This window comes from Neolamprologus brichardi, chromosome 3 (genome assembly GCF_056152115.1).
Source record: "Neolamprologus brichardi isolate AB-2024 chromosome 3, ASM5615211v1, whole genome shotgun sequence".
Classification (NCBI taxonomy): domain Eukaryota; kingdom Metazoa; phylum Chordata; class Actinopteri; order Cichliformes; family Cichlidae; genus Neolamprologus; species Neolamprologus brichardi.
This window is the reverse complement of record NC_142106.1, coordinates 46494102-46514715: the sequence shown is the minus strand read 5'-3', so window position 1 is coordinate 46514715 and position 20614 is coordinate 46494102. Positions and strand designations below refer to the sequence as shown.

General features: G+C 40.0%; 2 protein-coding genes across 3 annotated transcripts in view; both read right to left on the bottom strand.

Annotated features, from left to right (window-relative positions):
• ccl36.1 (chemokine (C-C motif) ligand 36, duplicate 1) lies at positions 1–999 on the bottom strand. The gene is made up of 3 exons (XM_006802578.3): positions 805–999; positions 609–720; positions 1–300 (listed from the first exon to the last, which is right to left on the bottom strand). The coding sequence occupies exons 1-3, from the start codon at positions 872–874 to the stop codon at positions 207–209; spliced, it is 276 nt and encodes a 91-aa protein (XP_006802641.1). The 5' UTR covers positions 875–999; the 3' UTR covers positions 1–206.
• Positions 1000–2616: 1617 nt separating this feature from the next.
• tbc1d14 (TBC1 domain family, member 14) overlaps positions 2617–20614 on the bottom strand; it is a 48786-nt gene continuing 30788 nt past the window's right edge. For both annotated transcript variants that reach the window (XM_006802580.3, XM_087837751.1), the window contains exons 4-14: positions 20079–20203; positions 17278–17360; positions 16993–17110; positions 14742–14848; positions 13258–13338; positions 13077–13165; positions 12769–12840; positions 9368–9496; positions 8801–8910; positions 6668–6926; positions 2617–6562 (exon numbers count right to left, since the gene is read on the bottom strand). In XM_006802580.3, the coding sequence (XP_006802643.3) occupies positions 6494–6562; positions 6668–6926; positions 8801–8910; positions 9368–9496; positions 12769–12840; positions 13077–13165; positions 13258–13338; positions 14742–14848; positions 16993–17110; positions 17278–17360; positions 20079–20203 (1242 nt within the window). In that variant the 3' untranslated portion in view covers positions 2617–6493. The remainder of the gene's footprint in view (positions 6563–6667; positions 6927–8800; positions 8911–9367; positions 9497–12768; positions 12841–13076; positions 13166–13257; positions 13339–14741; positions 14849–16992; positions 17111–17277; positions 17361–20078; positions 20204–20614) is intronic.

The following is a 20614-nucleotide window of genomic DNA, read 5'->3' as shown; positions in this document are numbered from 1 at the left end:
GGTGTTTATTTTGGAGGATAACACATAACACAAAGCAAAGAGACATTACACAATCAAAGGACTTTTCAGATGGTTGTTTCAGGCTAATAACGAGCTTTGGATCAGTTGAGACAGAGTTGCACTAATTACAAAAATCATAAAGGTACATTGGATATGATATTATCAGATAAAGCAGAACAAAATGAAATGATGAGCAGGCAGCTGGTTTAAAAGGAGCTCTCGTCCAGCGTTTTCATGATGCTATCGACCCAGGAGAGAGACGGATCCATACAGACTGAACGAGCCTTTTTGGTAATGAAGCTGAAACAAAGAGGTGGAAATGCTGCTGTCATTGTGTGTTGTTGTTTTTTTAAACAAAAAAGTAAAAATAACTAATAGCTACAAAACAAACACAGCTACTGGGTAATATTAGGAGACAAAACTAAAAGAACAAATATGAGTTCAAATAAAAAGTAAACGTAGAAGATGTCCTGTGTAAAATAGAAAAAATGAAAATGTCCAAAAACTGTCCAGTTACAATGGTCATACTGGATATTTTTCATTACAGTAATTTCAGTTATTGTGTTAAACATTATGAAAACAAAATAAACCCAGATTTCTTCACTTACATGGCGGCAGGCTTTGGGCATCGGGGATCAGTCATGTAATACGACTCCACGAGGTTTGGTCTAATCCTTCTTGGGTAAAACTTGAAGCAGCAGTTGTCGGGGCCATTTCCAGCTGAGGAAAAAAGCATTAGAACATGTTTCATTAGACTTACTCAAAAAACCTCTCCAATAATGATGACATTAAAGGTAATCTTACTGTTGCAGTTAACTGCAGACAACAAAGCAGCTCCAAGGATGCACAGCAAAAGGATGTGAGTGGTCTTCATTATGATTCCTCAGGAGTTGATGGTGATGAAGAAGAAGATTAAGACAACAGCTGTTCTTGAGATGCAAGCAAAGACTTCTAAATAATAGGTGGTGTGCTGTTACATTTATCAAGATCAATATTTTGAAGAAAAAAAAAAAAGGTGCATATGGTGTCATTGGTGTGAAAGAGGGAGGGTGGTTGTGGTTTCAAAAGGTACTGAAAATGCCTCAGACAGAACTTTCCACTCGGTTACATTGAGAGGAAATGAAGCAGTGGTCTAGCCCAGAGATGCAGCTCAAAGCATGACACTGTTAACAAAACCAACTTCTACAACACCCCCCCCAAAAGTTTTAAAAAATATATGTCACAAAATATAATGACCACAAAAACATTAGAAATAGCCAACAGTGATGTTCGGGGGGGTTGTTTTTCTAATGTAATGAGACATGTTCTGCTGGCCAGAGTAACATTTCAAAATCAACAAATCTATTTGAACAATGTGTGTTATCATTTTTTTTCCTGCTACATATAATCATGTGCTGTACCACAACAGTCCTTGCGATTGCTTTGGTTGCGGGTTGCTGCAGTCATCTGTTGTTTTCATGAAAGACACAACTTAACCAACTTAACTGTTAAACTAACTTAACTGTCTTAATAACTGAGCACTATTAAAACTTGAAAGTGTGACACAAACCAGAATGTTAACATTCACACTATATGTTGTGCTTCAGCAATGCAGCACATTGCATTTTTTACTTTGCAAAGCGATCGAGGATTTTGCTAACCAGTCGGAAATACACATTTATTCCTGAATATTCTCGGGCTTTAACAAGCACTTAAACAGTGATTGGCATCAGCCTCCACTAACCACCAGCCAACTGGTTGGGAAATATTCTTTTTTTTTTTGTGTTGCCAAAAGGTGATCAATCTCTAGACCTGTTCATACGATTGTCAAATCATTTAAACGTCACATGGTCAGTGTGTGGTCATATGACCCTATCGTGGTCATAGTGTTTATAGGAAAATGGCCGCGGATCTGATCTTAGCAAGAACCTTTTTGATTCATGCATTTTTGTTTTTGTTTTGTTTTATATATCAGCTGTAAAACAAATCAGTGATTGTTTGTAGCAGCTGTACTTCCTGAGGCACGAGCCATAATATGGAAATGATTAAATTACAAAACCATAGTCTTAGAAATAGTCACGAAATATTCACATAGAAACAAATATAACAAAAAAAATGCCATGGGGTTTAAATTATATACATATATATGTTGGAGAATTAAGCTGACTAATAGATGCAGATTTTAGATGAAGACACAAAACTTCACTCTCTGCTCATATGACGATCAGATCTGTGATTAAAGGCTTTTGTGGACTCCAGGAGATTTTCACATTTAAAACTGGGCCACTGTTGTCTGACGTAGGAGGTCTGCTTTGGAGAACCCCATTTGATATTTATGTAATATGTTCACTAATCAGTGGTTTATCACCACTCATCGAGAATCAAAGCAGAAGTGCGGATCACTCAATACTAACATATAGATTTTATCTCAGGTAAAAGTGTGGCAACCTTTTCACAAGAAAGTGTAAATACACCACAACGCTTTGCTGCAGCAATGACTGTTGCACTAACCACATAAGCCATCGTGTTCTCACTCCGGTTAGGCTCAAAGGCACTCTGGGAAATTCACTTCCACATGTTGATCTATACAAGGCAGGAGGAGAGTTGTAATCCAGTAAGAAACAAACTAGCTCCAGGTTGAATATGTACATCTTTTTATTATAATAAAACCATCATTTATATACATTTCAAGTGAGAAACAGTTGCGCGGTGACCTTCTGCTGTCTCCATGTATATCTATCAGTCCTCTACAGTACACAGGTCTCTTGGAAAAAAAGGAATACAAGTCAGACAATGCAAAACAACTGAGAACACCCAGCAAATCAACATGATTATCAAGCAATGGTACATCGTCTAAAATATCTTTCAACCCAATTTAGTTTGAATGTTCTTTTTGACCACAAAGGATCAAAAGGTAGTGTTGACAGGTAGAGCTGATACCCAGGCCAGCTTTAAATGTAACAATTAACTGGTAACTAACAGGTCTAATTGTGAAGATACCACTTAACCACACAAACAAGACGTACACATACAGACACACACTACAGTTTGCAAACAGCTACCTAAAAAGGTGGAGGAATAACACGAAAATCAACAACCCGTTTTAAACCACGAGACGATCAGAGGCACAACTCAAAGGCTTGCACGTATGGCTTGCAAAAAGCTTTAACTGCAGTCCTGCAGTGTTTCACCACAGTGGGGGAGGGGGTGCATTTAGAAGAATGATCAGACATAGTATTGCACGGTGCTGAGTCAAAAACACAGCAGGCGCCCTTTTAGCGGCCATGTGGCTGAGACGATGATGAATCACAAAATGAAAGGAGTCTTCCTGTTTTTAAAGCCCAGACTGAACGTTCTACTTCAGCTAATGTCCAGAGATTTAAGAAAGCACAGCCTCAGCTGAGGGTTAAGAGATTGAGAGTTCACTAATATTACAGGAAAGACAGACTGGAACTCCATCACACGCAAATTCAGCAGAACAACAGCACGTGAAGCAGTTTCACAAGGAACGACGAGACATTTCCTCATACATCTGCCTTTTATTCCTCTGATGAGGCTTGTGCACAATTGTCTTGTAAAGTCATCACTGTCACAAAACAGATCAGATTATCAAGAAATGCAGTGTGTTGACTTTGCACAGTGTATCCAATCAACGTAGCGCTGGCTCCGCCCACTACTGGTGAGGATGGAGTGACACAATAACCACACTGTGAATGCAGTGACAAGGCCTCAACACTCAGTGACAACCTCAACTTTAAGCAGCCACAATACCCTGACACACGCAGCAGTTAGCATATATAGGCCAGATCTCTCTCCACTATGCAACTGTGACACAAAAGACAACACAATCTGTGCCATCTCATGATCAAAAACTAAAAGTAGAGATTTGCAGGCTGTGTAACGCTCAATATCCAACAATCAGATTCCTTCTTCCAACTTTGTGTAGGGCTCTAACTGAATATTGCTTCTATTATCAAATAATCAGATCTGCTACCCTAATAAAAACTCTATAAAACAAGCAGTTTAAAGCCCCCACAAAACAAGAAAGCAGCAAATCTTTAAACCAAAGTAAGAAATCTCTGTTATACTGCACTTTGCTCCAGAACGGAGGATTTCAAACTGTGAGGGGCACCACAACATGACGGGTAAGATGGTTACAGTGATGCTGCAGGCTAGTAATCTGACCAACAGTCAATAACTACAGCTGCAACACAGCTAATGCAATTAATTAAAGGCTATCTATGCAGGATTTTAAACTTGAAATAATCTCTCTGATCATTAAATAGACTCTTTGTTATCTGCATGTGGAGGTCTGAGGGATCTTCCAGGAACGGTGAGGACATTTTCCAGAGAGCTGATTGTGTACATTTTTTTTTTTTGCACCGTATGTTGCGGTGTAGCTATTTAAACTTTATGCCCAAACCATTCATCCTTAATTTGTCATAAATTACCTGGAACCAAACCTGGGTTGTCCTGCTCTTTGACGAAAAGCCAAATTTGTACCTCGAGATGGTGCAGCGAGTCCAACAGGCACGTCACTACGAATGTACAACGACAGCCGGGGAAAAAGCCCAGCCACTTGATTAAAAAAAAGTGAAAGTTTTGGTTAAATTTCACAGATGGCAATTGAAAAAAATACTTTTAAGCCAAGGACGACAGACCCACGATGCAAACAGCAACAACAAAACTCCTGCATAGTGAGCCTCGAAAGTAAAAACCATCAACAGCTGACTGCACACTCCTCAGAGTCTCCACATCTTAATGCTTCAAAGTTAATTTCATTGGCCAGTGTGGTTAGTACTTTTGGATTGCTCCCTGGAAATCCTGCTTTGACCACACGCTGTGCACAGACCTCAAACCTGTGCATAGAGCAAAGATTAATTCAGCTTCAAACTGACCCAAATTTCTGTGGTTTGGATGGTTGGCTAAGCATGAGACTGTCAAAATGGAAGTTGCACTATATTCTGCTCTGATCTTGTACCGCTCAGAGCACACTGAATACACAGGTGTCTTCTGCCAAAACAAACACAATCATCAGTTATTTAGCTTTAAAGAGATCCTATCACAGATGTTTGTGGACAAGTAGAAACAGCCTTCTAGCTCTATAGTTTGTTTTTAATAAACTGGACTAGTACCTCACTAAGCCTGAGAACTCAGGGTCAAGACTCTGAAGCGCTCTGCTGCCAGGAATAACTAAAAAAAACATCAGGGAAACTGCCGGTGGGGACAGTGTACCAGGATGGATGCAAAGTCAAATAACTACAGTGGAAAGTTCTGAACCGTTCAGAGTATTTGAACTTTGTCGTTATCAGTGAAGTGATTGCTATATTCACGCAAATTATGCAGCCAAATGCGTGCAATGCCCCTCAAGTTACAGCCTGCTATCTAGAATGTGTTTAAAAAGAGATTAAAAGTGCTCCAAATGTGCAGAAGCTCAATGACAACCCTTCATTTGTCTGGACCAAATCCATCCTTTTCTTAAATATACTAAATAAATGAACAAAAGACTTCACACTCACACCAAGACGTCTGGAATCATAACAAAAACAAGCTAATTAATTAATTAATGCAAATTAATGTACCACAAATATATTAAATACAGGGGAAATCCACATCTAACACTTTACCTCCTTATTTATTCCAGTCTCGCTGACACAGGCAGCTTCTGACCTCTTTAATGAACGAAAACATTTCATTAACTGTAACGCGGTGCTCTCAAACGCACCACATGTTTTCTTATGTGCATTTGTGTCATACCTTCATGGATTGTAACCTACAAAACTCCCCCTGTTCAGACGAGTTGTCTTCATGGAACAGCTAAGGTGACAATTTGGCCCTGATTACAAGCTAATGAAAAGCAAACTCAGATCAAAAGGAAATAAAAACATGGAGGACACAAAGGAATGTGAGAAAAATTAAAGTGAGTGGAAAAAAGGTGCCGCTACGCAGAAGGAGACGCACAGAGACAGCTAGGAACCCCCTCACATATTTATGTCGTTTACAGATTTGACTACAGAGATGAACATTGCTGTAGACACATTTAAGCTTCATTTGCCAAATCAAACAAAGGATCTGAGAGCTGACAGCAGTGAAGGAGTTGATGTAGTATCTGATATCTCTGTGGTTTCCTTCAGTCTGTGGGGAGCTGAGTCAGTCGGGTAGGTTCATATATGTGGGAGTGTGTGTTACATTCTTCAGCCTTTCCCAGCTACAAGTTTCCAGTTTGCTGCTGGGCCTCTGAGCAGAGGAGGGGTGCTGGAAGTTAAATAAGGCCTCATATTCCTTTTTCACACCCCTGCTCAGTCACTGAGACCCCCTCCAGTGTTCTGGTTCCAGTCGGAGGAGTGGCATGCCTCTGGAGAAGAGCTTGATCACTGCAGCCTCAACTGGACGTGTCCCCAACCTGACAGAAGCTCTCTCTCAGGTCCATCAGCTTGGGCAAGAGTGTAGGCTTTTCCAAAGGCTGGAGGGGGTCTGATTGAGTACTTTAGCTTGAGCTGGTTATGTTCTGATCTCAGCTCAACGCTTCAGCACCGGGCAACCTCGCTCCCGATCTCTTCTGCTCTGTCAGCGCCTGCAAGACCTGAGGGGAGGAAGCAGGAGTGAAAAAAAAAAAGGTTTTCAAAACAAAGATGCAGTGATGGGCGTAAACAATGTTTTCAGGCACATATCTAGAAAAACATCCCACCTGTGCCCACTTCCTGTTGCGGCTGGTCATGTGAATAGCAGCAATGTGCTGGAAGAGCTGGTCAGCAGGGATGAGGTCAGGCAGGCGGGTGAGGAACTGAGCCATGTGGATGAAGTCCATGCTGGTCAGGACATCCTGGTAGAGGCGAAGCAATCCCAGAGCCGTGCGGAACAGGAACTCTTCACCATCTCTGCAGAACACATCCCACACTCGACACGCCAGGTCCAACGGCAGCGACTTGCTATACAGAGTGAAGATCCTGAAGGGACAAACCGATGGGAAGGAAAAGTTATTATCAGCAAGCACTATATAAAACAAAGTCACTAATAGCAACGGAAATTTGAAATGACCTTTGTTAACATATTAAAGAAACACATGTACTGAGAGTTACAGTTTCTTTGCTGAAATTTGACTTCATGTACCAACTTCTAAGATCTACCCTCATGTCCTGATAGATAAACAAAAGAAAGATACAGTATATAGTAACAACTACTCATCCGTCTTCCTTCAAACGCATATTCTTAAGTGACATCCCATTTTTATTCCATAAGATTTAATTTGATGTCTAAACCTTAGCAGATTTAACAGATTCAACTCTTCTTTTACATAAAGTTTAGGAAAGCATTTATTTTTGACCATTCTTCCAGAGGTGCACTGGGACATCCCCAAACTGTTCCCACAAAGCTGGAAGCATGAAATTATCCAAAATGTCTTGGTATCCTGAAACATCAATAGTTCCTTTCACTGGAACAAAGGGGGCCCAACTTCTGTAAAACAACCCCACACCAAACTTTACACTTGACGTATAGCGCAGTAACACAAGTACCGTTCTCCTGGGAACCACCAAACCCAGACTCATCGTTTGGATTGCCAGACAGAACGTGATTGGTCACTCCAGAGAACACACTGCTCTAGAGTCCAGTGGCAGTGTGCTTTACACCAGCGGTCCCCAACCTTTTTTGCGCCATGGACCGGTTTATGCCTGACCTTATTTTCACGGACCAGCCTTTAAGGTGTCGCGGATAAATACAACAAAATAAAACTAGTACCGGTACCGAAAAAAAGAAGATATATTAATAACACACGTGAAAAGACCCAGGAAAACAGAGTAAACGATAAAAACGCTAACAAAATAACGCTGAAAACCAATAAAAACCCTGAAAACCATAAATTTCACAACTGAGCCTCAACTCTCACAGTACTGGACCAGTACCGGTCTGAGGCCCGGGGGTTGGGGACCGCTGCTTTACACCACTGCATCCCACGCTTTGCACTGTGCCTGGTGATGTAAGGATTCAGCTGCTCAGCCATGGAAACCCAGTCCATGAAGCTGAAGTTGTTGACGTTTGCACAAAATGCACCTCAGCATCCACTGTGATTTTACAAGGCCTACCACTTCTGTCAGTTCCCAGTTGCTTTGTTATAATTCCACTAACAGCTGACTGGAATATGTAGTAGTGAGGAAATGTCTGGACTGGTAGCACAGGTGCATCCTAGCTTGAATTCACTGAGCTCCTGAGAGCGACCCATCCTTTCACAAATATTTGCAGAATTACTCCGCATGCAAATAAAATGCTAATAAAACAAAACAAAACAAAACACTTTTTAAAAGAAAAAAGGCTCCTTTCTACGTTGTTACAAGCTTCAAGAGATTTAGAAGCGAGCTGACTACCACCTGCTCTCTTAATAAAACTAAATGGCTGTTTTAGGTGTAATTACAAACAAACAAAAAAACAACACAATAATTCACAATATTAAAGTCAGAAGTCTGTGAATAAAAATAAATGATTGATATTATTGCCCTAGTTATGTGGCATATATGTGGTTAAAGTGAGGATACGAACACAAATTTCTACCTCAAATGGGCAGTGACCACTCATACAACCCCTTTCCTGTTTTCTCAGAAACACACCTGACACTGAAAGTATGACAAACTGAATGTGAGGCAAGTGTCATGTTTCGAGATGAAGGCATGTAGCGTGTTTTCAGCAAGACGGGGTACAAAGTGCACTGTGCATGTGGGTGGAGAACGAATCGGTAGAGCTTTGCTGCATCTGTGAAAGTTCACTGTTAAAACAAAACAGGAGATATAAAATAAAACGAGGCAACAGCACAACACAGGGAAGCACTCACCAGTCAATTAAATAAATATCAGGTGTCAAGTTGTTTTTCTTGAAATGTGCAAATAGCTTTGGTAGATTTTCTTCAAAGAACACTTCAAATGCTGCAAAGTACGTCAACATCTGCGGAGAGGAGAGGAGGTGGTCTTAGAGAGAATTAAACCCAAACCACAGTTTGCTGAGTGAGTCAGAAACAAATGACAGACACTTTGGTTTGAATGGAGACAAGTGTGTAAACACAGTAGAGATGATGATGGGACAGTAACATTACCAAGTTTATAAATGTGGTTAGAAATAACAGCACTAGCACTGCTAAATTCAGTAAAACAGGTGATGGAATTTACTGACGTATTAGGTATTACTGATAAATGTTTTAAATCAAACAGATTTTTTTTTAAACCGTTAAGTTCTCAACTTTACAGCTGAACAAAGAGCTTGGCGGAAAAAGGTGATTTGCAGTCAACACATATGTATACATATATGTTTATTTAAAAAAAAGCTCAGAGTCATGTGTATTTATAGGTATTGCGTGAGAAATAAGTGGGCGCGCACGTGTTTGCTATGCTCTTTGTTTACTTACAAGGCTGTGGTCAACCCTGAAAAAGGCCATCTGACAGGGCTTGTTGAGCAGGTTGGCAAAAGCTATGAAGGCATCGGCTGTGTCCAGGTTCAGGATGAGCACAGCGGCGATGAAGGACATTCCCTGCACCTTAAAAACACACAAACACACAGAGTCAGTACAAGCGAATACTTACAGCAACCCTAAAACAGGTGACAGTGTGAGCTTGTACATGCCAAATGTTTTAATATTTAGACAGAAACACTGGCAGGAAGTCATTAACGGCTAACGTTGCATTTGAGTCAGACACTATTAATCGGTGCAGGCGCTTTGACAGTGATGCGCAAGTATTACAAGTAGTGTGGACAATAAATCTGGGGAGAGAGATAAAATGCTGATGTAGAAATGGAAAGAATTAAACCTGCGTACAGCTTACACAGACTCTGAGAGTGTGTGTGTGTAGCTGTTCATGGGTTGGGGTCAAATGCAGGAAGTCACAGTCATTTCTACCTGTCTATAGACAAAAGCATGGGGCTGCGGGTAGGAGCAGCAAGGCAAACCACAGCATCTACAAGCACTGCTCATTAGTGCAAATGCAGCAATTTTGCTGTAAGAGCACACAGTGAAGATACTGAGACACAGTTGGTCTGGTCCATTACAACTGACAACATAAACAAAATGTAGCGGGTGACTTTTTAAAAATACTGCTTTGCGACCAGCGATCATTGCTTCTTTAGCCCAAATATTCACTGGGTTCACACTTGTACTGTATATGTGCAGATTGTTTGCTAATGCTCCTGCGCACGTCCTGTAAATTCAATGTTTGGAGGTTTGGATGATTTAATGAATAAAGTAATCAATCTGAATACATCCCCCTATAGGTTTTTGGTTTGTTTGTTTGATATTTTAACAGGCCAACAGTGAATGAACAAAAACATACATTTTATTAAATAATACTTAAAAAAAAATTCAGTTTGATTTCTAGGAATCAAGTAAACCATGGTGAGAAACTAGAGTCAGAAATCCAGGGTGTCACTGAGGCTCAATACAAAGTCTCCTTGAAAGGAAGAAAAGAGTGAATGGAAGGAAAATATTTGAGGTCTTCTAACTTTAAAATGGAACCTACATGCTGCAGAAACCCCCTGACCAATCTCCTGGGCACGGTATTTTAGGGTTAGTGAACGTCACACAGAAATGATCTTTTGACTGGTTGCTGGTGATGAGGCACAAAAAACCCCCCAAAAAACAAAACACCGCAAACAAATGTGAATCTGTTGCTTAGAGAATTCTAGAAATTACTCTGAGCACATCACCTGTTAAACACACTAATGCCAATCATAAATCTCTTTTCTACAGTTGGCTAGCCCCACATTCTGTAAATAGCATCCTACATTTTACTCATCATAGTTTGCAAAAAGGAACACAAGTGAGTCAAGCAGAAATATGAAACTTAAAAAGAAATGCATACATATGGATGTATCCCAACTAGGGCTGTGCGATATGACCAAAATCTCATATCTCATAATTCTATCGTCCGATAACGATATAAATCACAAAAATTTAACATTTTCTGTAAATTCTGTGAATCTCGGGCAGCTCGACCTGCGTGAAGTGTTTCCAGCTGTGCGTCCTTTACCTGGAGTCGAGCGTTTTAACCGATGCATGAAACTATACATTTTTAGACATGAATTGTAACAGCCGCCGTTTTCTTTGTATTTATTACACGGCGTGCTGTGGGGAAAAGCCTTAAATATAAGAGAAAAAGAGAACTTTAAGAAATTAATATAGCCACTACAGCGACCATCAAAACGATGAAAAAAATATTGCCGTAAACAGTTTATTTTGCGACACCACGAAACAAACGATAGCGTAAAATGAAACAGATGTTTTTATATCGTCATCCGATATATATCGTTATATTGAACAACCCTAACCCCAACTGAAACCCAAAAAAGATCGCAAACAGAAAACCAGATCAAAGGAGACTTAACTACATTTGTCCTTCATATGATTAATACCAAACACGCAGAGTTATCCTTTTAGATCAGCTCTCAGCATCAGTAACAAATGTATCTACTGGAAATCCGAAGCACCTTTATTTACACTAAAAACAAACCTATGGCATAATGTAATAAATTTGAAAATGCATCATTTTCCTCATACAGAGCTTTAGTTGGGTGGAAACGCTCACACAGATTGCTAACAGGACCAGCCTCTATATGAATCTGATGATTTCATTAAAATAAAAGCCTGTGTATGTGTCGTGTTTTATAATGTTAGACCACATCTATTAATATTCCATTGAGGGGAGTGACTATTCATGTGGTACTACTACCACACCAAAGCTTATATAACTGTAATTCATGTGCAATATATTCCTTACTTAAAATCAATTAGCAGTTTTTGGAAGGTTTTTGAGGAAAAAATACTGGAGAATATGATGGAGCTAAAGAAGGTTATGCACAACTGTTTTATAATTGATATGAAAAAGACAAAATGCATGAAATCAAGCCAATGAGTATGAAGTGTTTTAATATCAGGACACCTAGTGAAATATCAGTGCTTGAAAGAAATACTAAGTGCCAAGGGTAAGAAGATAAAGATGGCACAGCAGGTAAAGCATTTATTTACTTAATGAGAAGGAATCAGGCGTAAATATTCTATTATTTCTGGGAGGATTTTGTTTTTCAGACTGATGAAATATTTGAGAACTGTACTCACAGACAGTCATACCATCTGTCTGTCTTCTTATTCATTTGGTGACTTTGAGGTAAATTACCGTGCTTTCCCCTTTTTGCTGCACTTACATTGAGCCCAGGTATCGAACTGTATCACACACCGGCATAGAAAATGTTGCTGACTTCATATTCAGTACCCACTCAGCTCCTCGCATGTGGCAGCAACCTCCCACTTGGTGCAAATCGAATCGTCTCATTTTAATCTAATATTAGGCTACTGTAGGTGTTGTGTGGGAGATCAAAGTCTGTTTAACCTTCATAATACACAATGAGCTGCAAGGTGCAATATCACTTAAAATTTCCAAGAACAGTCACTTTAGTTTCAAGAAGACAAAGCCGTGGAGCGACTCCAAGGGAACAAGACTTAAATTTGTGGTGTAAAAATGACCCGTTTTATCTACTACCTGAACAAATGTATTAAACAGAAATTGTTTTATTTGTTCATTTGTTAAATAAGAGCATATAGATGAATAAACAAACTCTTTATGGTCTTTAATCTAAAAATCAATCTAAATTTCAGCACCAGTAGATGCAAGAATCTCATGACTAAACAATGTTTTCTATACTTGAGATATTCATGTGGTACTTTGTGTTTTTGTCCTAAACAAGAAGCTGTAACATGCACCTGTCACAGGTGTGAGTATCACAACATGATGTAATATTGGTTAAGCATGTGTGACTTACATAGCCAACATCAGGCCTGTAACAAGTGTATGCTCCCAGAATGCTGTGCAGCACATCGTGATAGGGTCCACCCTGATGACGTACAAAGAAAAACAAAACAATGGAACAATGAGTCCAAAAACGCACAATGTACACACACCTTTTTAAATTTACAAGCTTTCAAAACCTGTTTCAATCATACAAATATTGTTTTACAAAAATAAGCAAGACGTTCCTTTCACGTCTTGCTCAGTTTAGTCATGTTTTGCTTCGGTGCATCCTATTACCCACATCCCGCTGAAACTTTATTCTAATTCTCTCTCACTGACCTTCTGGAAGATGCACAGTTGTGGGAAAGTTCTTGAGATGTCCAGCTTGATGAGCTCGAGACTTGACTCTCTGTCTGAGGAACCAACAACTGCAAGACATTTCAGCACATTAAAAAACAAACTGGAAAAATATGAGTATGAACTTATTATAAAATTAAAGCAGTTTCTTTAGAAACTCCACCTTCACTTTCAGTCTCGGTGAAGAGTGCCGCTGTGCTCTTCCACTTCTCCTTGGCCCGGGACAGACAGATGTTATACAACTCTGCACAGACACACAAACAGCAGCACAGTGAAGTTAATGTGAGAGATTGGAGGGACGCACAAGTTTGAAGACGGTGAAATGTGAACGTGATAAATGGACAGAAAGCACTCAGCTTTAAGGTGCTCTGCATCAGCAAACAGTGAAGGTGACTGAAGAAAACATGTCCCCCAATTACAGAAGACTACGACTGCACTGCTGTGCAGCCTGTTACAGCCTTTCCTTTGAACTGCTGCTGCCCTCTGGTGCTCAGATGCTGGATTTAATATTGAGCGTTCAGACAGGAGACGTGGAGATTCACACTAGTGCTCGAGTCAAATCTGAACTACAACAAGCTGCTTGTAGGATGAAGAGGTTAAGCTGATGATCAGTTAGCCTGTGGTATGCAGATCGTTAAAGACAGATTGAAGCATTGATTGATGCTAGGACTTTAAGCAGCCTGTCGGGTGATTGGGCTAATAGAGATGGGAACCGATTAGTGAAGTTAACTCAGAGTTTTAAAACAGCTGATATTTATTTAAATTTGCTGTAAATAATGGCACGTTATGACAAGTGAACAATTTCTCTAATCATTAAAGACAGATTATTACTCTGCTATATTACTCATCTGCAAGCCAGTCAGACATATTAGTAGTAGCATTAGTATCAATAATAAAAATGCTTCTGTGAAAGTGAGGGAGTGCTGTTACTGAGCTGCCCATGAAATGACGCACTACTTTAAAGGGACTGAAAACTCCCCGAGTGTGTGTGTGTGACTGCAGTGTGTGTTTTGGTGTGTAGGATAGTGTAGCTCCAGTTAAAACGATGAATAGCACAAAGTGGAGCAGACCAGCTCAGCATTCAGAGAGAGTGCTTATCTGCAAGCAGCCTTGAGGGTGCTGAGGAGCACGCACGCACACATTTGAGCATGCATGCACACAAACACACAGTCTAAGGAATGGAAATTTCAGTTTGCACTCCATTCTCAAGAGGAAGATGAGTGTAGTGTGTGTGTGACGTCTGTGCAGGATGAGCGAAGTCATTGAAATGCTGCACATTCTCTCGTGTACTGGGGAAATTATTGGACCGTGCTCCTTAATGGACACGCTCTTCCTTCCTCTTCCACCCATCTCACTGCCACACATTCAACTACAAACACTGAGACAAATTGGTGCACCCATCTGCGTGTGTGTGTGTGTGCTTTTATTACTTATTTTGTGGGGATGTGTGTTTTTGCAATCACCCAATGAGAAGAACACCAACTTTTGAGGATCAAAACACTCGCATTAAAGAAACTGTTACATTCTAAGTTTCAGACATAATTCAGGGCTAGTTTAAGTTAACCCAGCTGGCAGTTTTTAGGTTAAGGTTTGGCCTGCTAACAGACCTTTTAACTTGAGAAAACACACACACTCATTCCCACGTACCGTGTGTTATGTTGAGATCGTTGCCCACAGCCAGGCTCCACACTTTCCCTCTGACACTGGGGGGGATGCCCTGCCACCAGAGGTCCCTCACTCGTCGAGATGTACACCTGTAGCAGTGGGGAATTAGAGGGGAAAAAATGTTAAGCACATCAGAGTCTATGATAAAAATGTTTTATAGAACGGGCCATGGGTTAACAATAACCTAATTGGAAAACCACTGATTCGAAAGCAAGAAAAACACTTTCCTTCAGTCTAACACGATCTATACTGTCTTCTGTTTGTATTGTTGTAGTAATAAAGATACAATAGACTAAAGGAACGATCTGGCAGCAGTACTGTAGCGATGTTTGGTAGTGTGAAGTGAATTAGTCACATATTAATCCAAGGAGTACACCTGCAGCAGGAGCCTGGTACTATTATGAAGATTACCTGAGATGACCACACTGGTTTGAACGCGTTTTGCCAGCTTAACCGCCACAACAAGTTATGTCTTGTTATATTCTTATGTCTGCATACTGCATTTCCGCCCTGCAGTGCTGGCCAACAGCAGCAGTGCACTAAATGCTCCCAAGAAGGATCAAATATTGAAGATTCAGTAAACCTTTAAGCAGGCAGAGAAGTAAAACTGTCTATGTGGTAATAAAGGTGAATAGTGAGTTGAATTTGTTGGTCATTATTTTCTCTGACTTGTACTTCTTTGTTTTTTATTAAAAATTCAAGTCCAAAGTCAACAACACTATTGCGTGTTCTTCCAACATGTACACTCCTATAGTCAGGCTTTTTTCAGGGTCAAATTCAAGCATTTAAGCACCTGTACAAACTCTGAATACTGTACATGTTGACCAAGAAATACTGCACATTGAGCATGTTGCACATTTTATGGCCAGGGCAAGTTCTGCATTAAACTGAGAATAAAACGGCAGTAAGGCTCCATGTAATCCCCCCAGTGTAACATGCAGTGAGGACCAACATCAGGCTTAACCTTCATAGCCAGCTAAACACAAATGCTAAACACTAGGGCTGCACGATTTTGCATAAAATGAGAATCACAATTTTTTTGACTTAGAATTGAGATCACGATTCTCTCACGATTTTCTTTTCCAATATAAATATTTATTGCACTTATTAACTGCACATCAACTTCGTAACAGTTGAGACTGAACATAAAAACAATAAATAAACATAAAAACAACAAATGTCTCACATTTTGTCGTTGCCGCAAAATGTTGTATTGCTTGAAATTCCGTCTCCACCGTCGCTCAACACTGCGTGTATAGAGCAGGTAGTGCAACAATAGAAAAATAGTTGCGGCACTGTGTAGCGTTTGTCTAGGGCAGGGGTGTCAAACTCAAATACACAGTGGGCCAAAATTCAAAACTGGAACAAAGTCGCGGGCTAACGTTAATATTTATTGAAATATATTTATTCCTCCAGATATAAGAATCAATCTTTTCTTATGGACACGTTTTGCTGAAAAACTGAATATGGAACAAGCAAAGCTTAATACTAAACAATATATATATTAGCTGTATAATACCAGTAGGCCAGCTCTAATAGTAATTTGGTATGGCTTCGCTCTGGCCCGCAGCCTAATTACATTTGGCCCGCGGGCCAGAGTTTGACACCTATGGTCTAGGGTGTTGATCATTTTCCTAAATCCCTAGTTTTGCACAGTGTTGATGGAGCCATATCTTTGGTCAGGTGATAAGTAATAGCCTCCGTAATATCTTTGTGCCTGCGGGAGTTCGACGTGTATAGGGAAGCGCTGTATAAGGTTCCCGTTATTGATGTTTGGGTGGTTGACCAGGACGGATTTTCTCCTGTCACTTCCTCGTCATCCCTGACGTGCTCTCCGTTGTTTTTTCCCTGCTAACTTTAGCAGCCAGCTTCTGTATCATGTGGTATAAGGCTCCGCCCTTGTCATTTGTTGAGCAGGAAGAGTGAGCGCTTGTTTTCATGCGGATTACGTCCCGGATCAAAATGCCGTACAATCGTCGTCGTCTTTTTCTTTCTTTTTTTTTTTAAAATTGTTGTCATTTGGAAATGAGATCGCACATAAGTATGAATCGAGATCTCGATTTTCTAACGATTAATCGTGCAGCCCTACTAAACACTGATACGGCATTTTTGTTGTTGTGACTCTAGCTGTTGGGATGGAAGCTAACTGCACAACTGAATATACCGAAGCAAAGCAATGAGCTTTGTTATTGTTAAATGTTATAATTCAAACCAGAGTATTTTTTGTACTCACACTGTACTCCAATTAGGCAGGATCTCTTGGTTCCAGGTCTGAGCTGCTGTGCCAATGCTCTCTTCAAGCTTGCATCGATCCTCCAGCTGCTTCTTCCTCCTCTGAGCTTCTTTTAACTCTGCAGAAATCATTAAACATAAAATTACACGGGAAAGAGAGGAGCGGACAACAGACTGGACAGAAATAGAGTCTGAACTATTGTGTAGTGTGCCAGGCTGGAGGAAAAAAAAAAGAAAGCAACATTGATGCTGAATCTGCAGCCTCAGTTCACTCCACTGAACTCACCCCTCTTCTTAACCTGGGCCACCATCTCTTCATACTGCTGCCTGTGTTTCTGTGCCTCCTCAGCTGGCTTGGCAGGCAGGTTACTGCACATGCAAACACACACACACGGTTAGCAACTATGTGCTCTTGCATTACTCATGCTGAGCAATCTTGGAGTGTATAAAAAGAACATCAGGACAGGAAGCTGCATGTGTTTATGGAGTGAACACAACTGCTTATATTCCAGTAAATTCAACTTACTGCCTCTTTAACATGCTACAAACATTAGATGACCCCTTTTTCTATTTTTCATCTTTTCCAGTCTTTCTAAATCACTTGGCTGATGTCCTAGTTGCTGGTTAAAATCAATAAGCATTTAAATTTTCTCAACACCTTTGACTTTATATATCAGCCCCTGGCAACAAATTCAAATTCAAATTCTATTTGTCACATACACAGTCATACACAGTACGATATGCAGTGAAATGCTTAGACAACTGCTCGTGACCTAAAGAAAAAAAGAAAATGCTATGAATAAGATAGGAAATAAATATGAAAATTAAAAAGGGTAAATTTAACTAGGAAGGAATAAGATAAAATATATAAATTATAGTTGAAAGTAAAATAACTGTACAACAAAATACACAATACACAGTATAGAAATATATAAGAATGTATGAAGAAATATAAATATATATACTTATACTTATATAAACTTTGTTACTCATAACAAAGTTTATTCTTGGGATAAGGACTCGGAATAGGCTCGGGGAAAGAACATAAAGGAGGAACATAAACAGCTATATTCCAAGACAACAGTCAAACTGATAAAGAAAACACTCCACAGCACGTACTACAACGGACCTTGAGAAAAGAAAAACCCAATGAACTAAAGGAACATTTACAATCATTACAGTGCAGATTGTTTTCCTTTCCACTATCTTGCTTTGAGTCTTCTGCATGGCAAAAAAAACATATCAAAACTTTGTGTATATGGTTAACAATGTGTAATACAACTTTCATTATTTGGACGGCTTTCACGAAGTTCAAGCAGATCAATTCACTGTTACTCATATAACACAAAATCACAACAACAGTCGCGTCAACGTGCTTTATAATGTATGATAGAGGCTACAATCATACAGAAAAGCCCCCAACTTGGCGATAGTGGGAAAGAAAAACTCCCTTTTAACAGGAAGAAACCTCCAGCAGAACCAGGCTCAGGGAGAGACGACCAGCACAGCTGAAAGTGACATGATCCTATACTCCGATTAAAAAGTGTTCCTTTAATTTTTTTTCAACAGCGTATAAAATGCTATATACATATGCGCCAAAGTCATCAGACTATATTTGTTATACTCTTATCAACTGTGACAATAAACACGGAGGGGCACGGATGCCCCTCCGGTGGTCCTCCTTGGGCTCTTGCACTCTGGGACCTCTGGATGTCTGGGGCCTGGATCTCCTCCATGCCTGCTTCATGCCCTGAGGGACGGGGCTATGGCTCTCTACATCCTCTTGCAGACCATTACATGGGGAAACCATTTGAATACAAGCGCGCCGACCCACACAGGTGTGCACACAGGTGTTCACTGTTTGTAGACTTAAATCACACCTTTCTTGGCTGCTACTTCAAAGCACATTGTGCGCTGTCTGTCCTGCGTGCTGCACAACAACATTCAATATTTAGTATTTACTGCTGTTTACACTTAGCTAGATTAATGCGATGGTGTTGTGTATAGTATGTTGCTTTGTTTTGTTTTTTTGTTTTTTTTGCTTGTTTTCTATTCTTTTTCTCTCAACAGGTGATCCCGGAGATATTTTTTTTCCCCCCTTTCTCACTGTCCCTCTCCCCTTCTGTTTTTCTTTTCCTTCCTCTTTCTTTCTCCCTTTCCTATCCCTCACTCATGTCTGTCCCGTCTGTAACAACTGAAAATAAAATAAAATAAATAATAAAAACAAAGGTCGATCAAATGGACCAATACGGCAATGCCATGATGATCCATTTGGCAAAATAAATCCATTGGGTATCCTTGTTGGTCTTCAGACAACAATTCTGATACTAAAGAACCAAATGGGACAGGCAAAAAAAAAAACAAAAACAAAAACAAAAAAAACAAAAAAAACAAACAAACTGTGACAATAAACATAAATACAAACGGCATTAAATTTAAACGTATTAAATTGCAATGTGAAAAACAACATTAGTAACAATGCTAAAATAAATAATCTTTGTTAACAGCAAAATAAATGTTAAAATATATATGCTATGGTTAGTCACATTTGTTATAAAACACATCATGTGCACTTTTCTTGCAGGTTCAGAGCTTGTGTGCAGACACATGAGAGGCTGCATGCCACAAAGGGAGCAGCAGCTGAATGCAGTTCTGCCATTCATGGTGTCAAAATAAACTTCCTGGTGTTCACAGAGGAAATGTGTCTGAATATGTTTTCATACAGTTAGCTCACGGCTAAGCAGCAGTACTCAAAGATGTCGCCCGGCATACGTCTGTCTGGCTGAATGCAAAAACATTAGAACATGCTAAAAAAAATTAAAGAAATTACAAAAGGGAGGGTAATGAAACCAAGCTCAGCGAGGGCCATTAAACTTTCAGCAGCACGTCTCTTTTACCATCTGCGATACAAGCGGGGAAACAGTGAGAGCTGAAACAATGCAGAACAGAGCCTAACGACCTGGCAGGGGAAGGAGAACTGATAAGAAATGAGAGGAAGAAGGAGATTGGCTTTTATGTCTGATAAGCAAACTCAGCTGACAGTGAGAGGGAAAGAAAAATGTGACTGCGCCGTTTGTGTTTACATACGCAGGTCTGTCTTCTAGTATCAGCGCAGTGGTGGAGAGAGGCTCAAAATCCAGGTTTTTCCTCACACTCTGCCTCGGAGATGTTGGGTTGCCAGATCCAGCTCTGCCACTCTTTGTTTCATATTCCTGACAACAACAAAAAAACAGAAAATTTAGACATAGAAACATGAAAGTAACAGTGTAACTGTGTCACAGGGAAACTTGCTTTTGAGGTCAGTTTCATTTGGTCTATATTTAGTTTCACACTCGTGCACATTAAGATCTGCAGCATCTAAACTGAAGTGAAGAACAGAACAAGGTAGAGCACTTACAAAGGTCACAGGAGGCCTCAGTTCATGCTGTAGCTTGATGCAGACCGATTAATAATGGAGGGAAAAAAGTTGATAAAAGAAGAGATGACTTCTATTCTGTATTTGTATGACGTTAACTTGACATGGCCTCTGAACATTTGTCAGCTGCTGTTTAACGAGTCTGTTGCTTCTGCTTCACTACTGGGAATGTGATACAGGACTTTTGGGAAGAGAGCACCATGTGACG

Coding starts and splice junctions, on each gene's coding strand:
- ccl36.1 (XM_006802578.3), bottom strand. CDS start 874: ATGAAGACCACTCACATCCTTTTGCTGTGCATCCTTGGAGCTGCTTTG. Junction 721..804: donor GTCTGCAGTTAACTGCAACA/GTAAGATTACCT, acceptor TTTTTTCCTCAG/CTGGAAATGGCCCCGACAAC. Junction 301..608: donor TGCCCAAAGCCTGCCGCCAT/GTAAGTGAAGAA, acceptor TCTTTGTTTCAG/CTTCATTACCAAAAAGGCTC.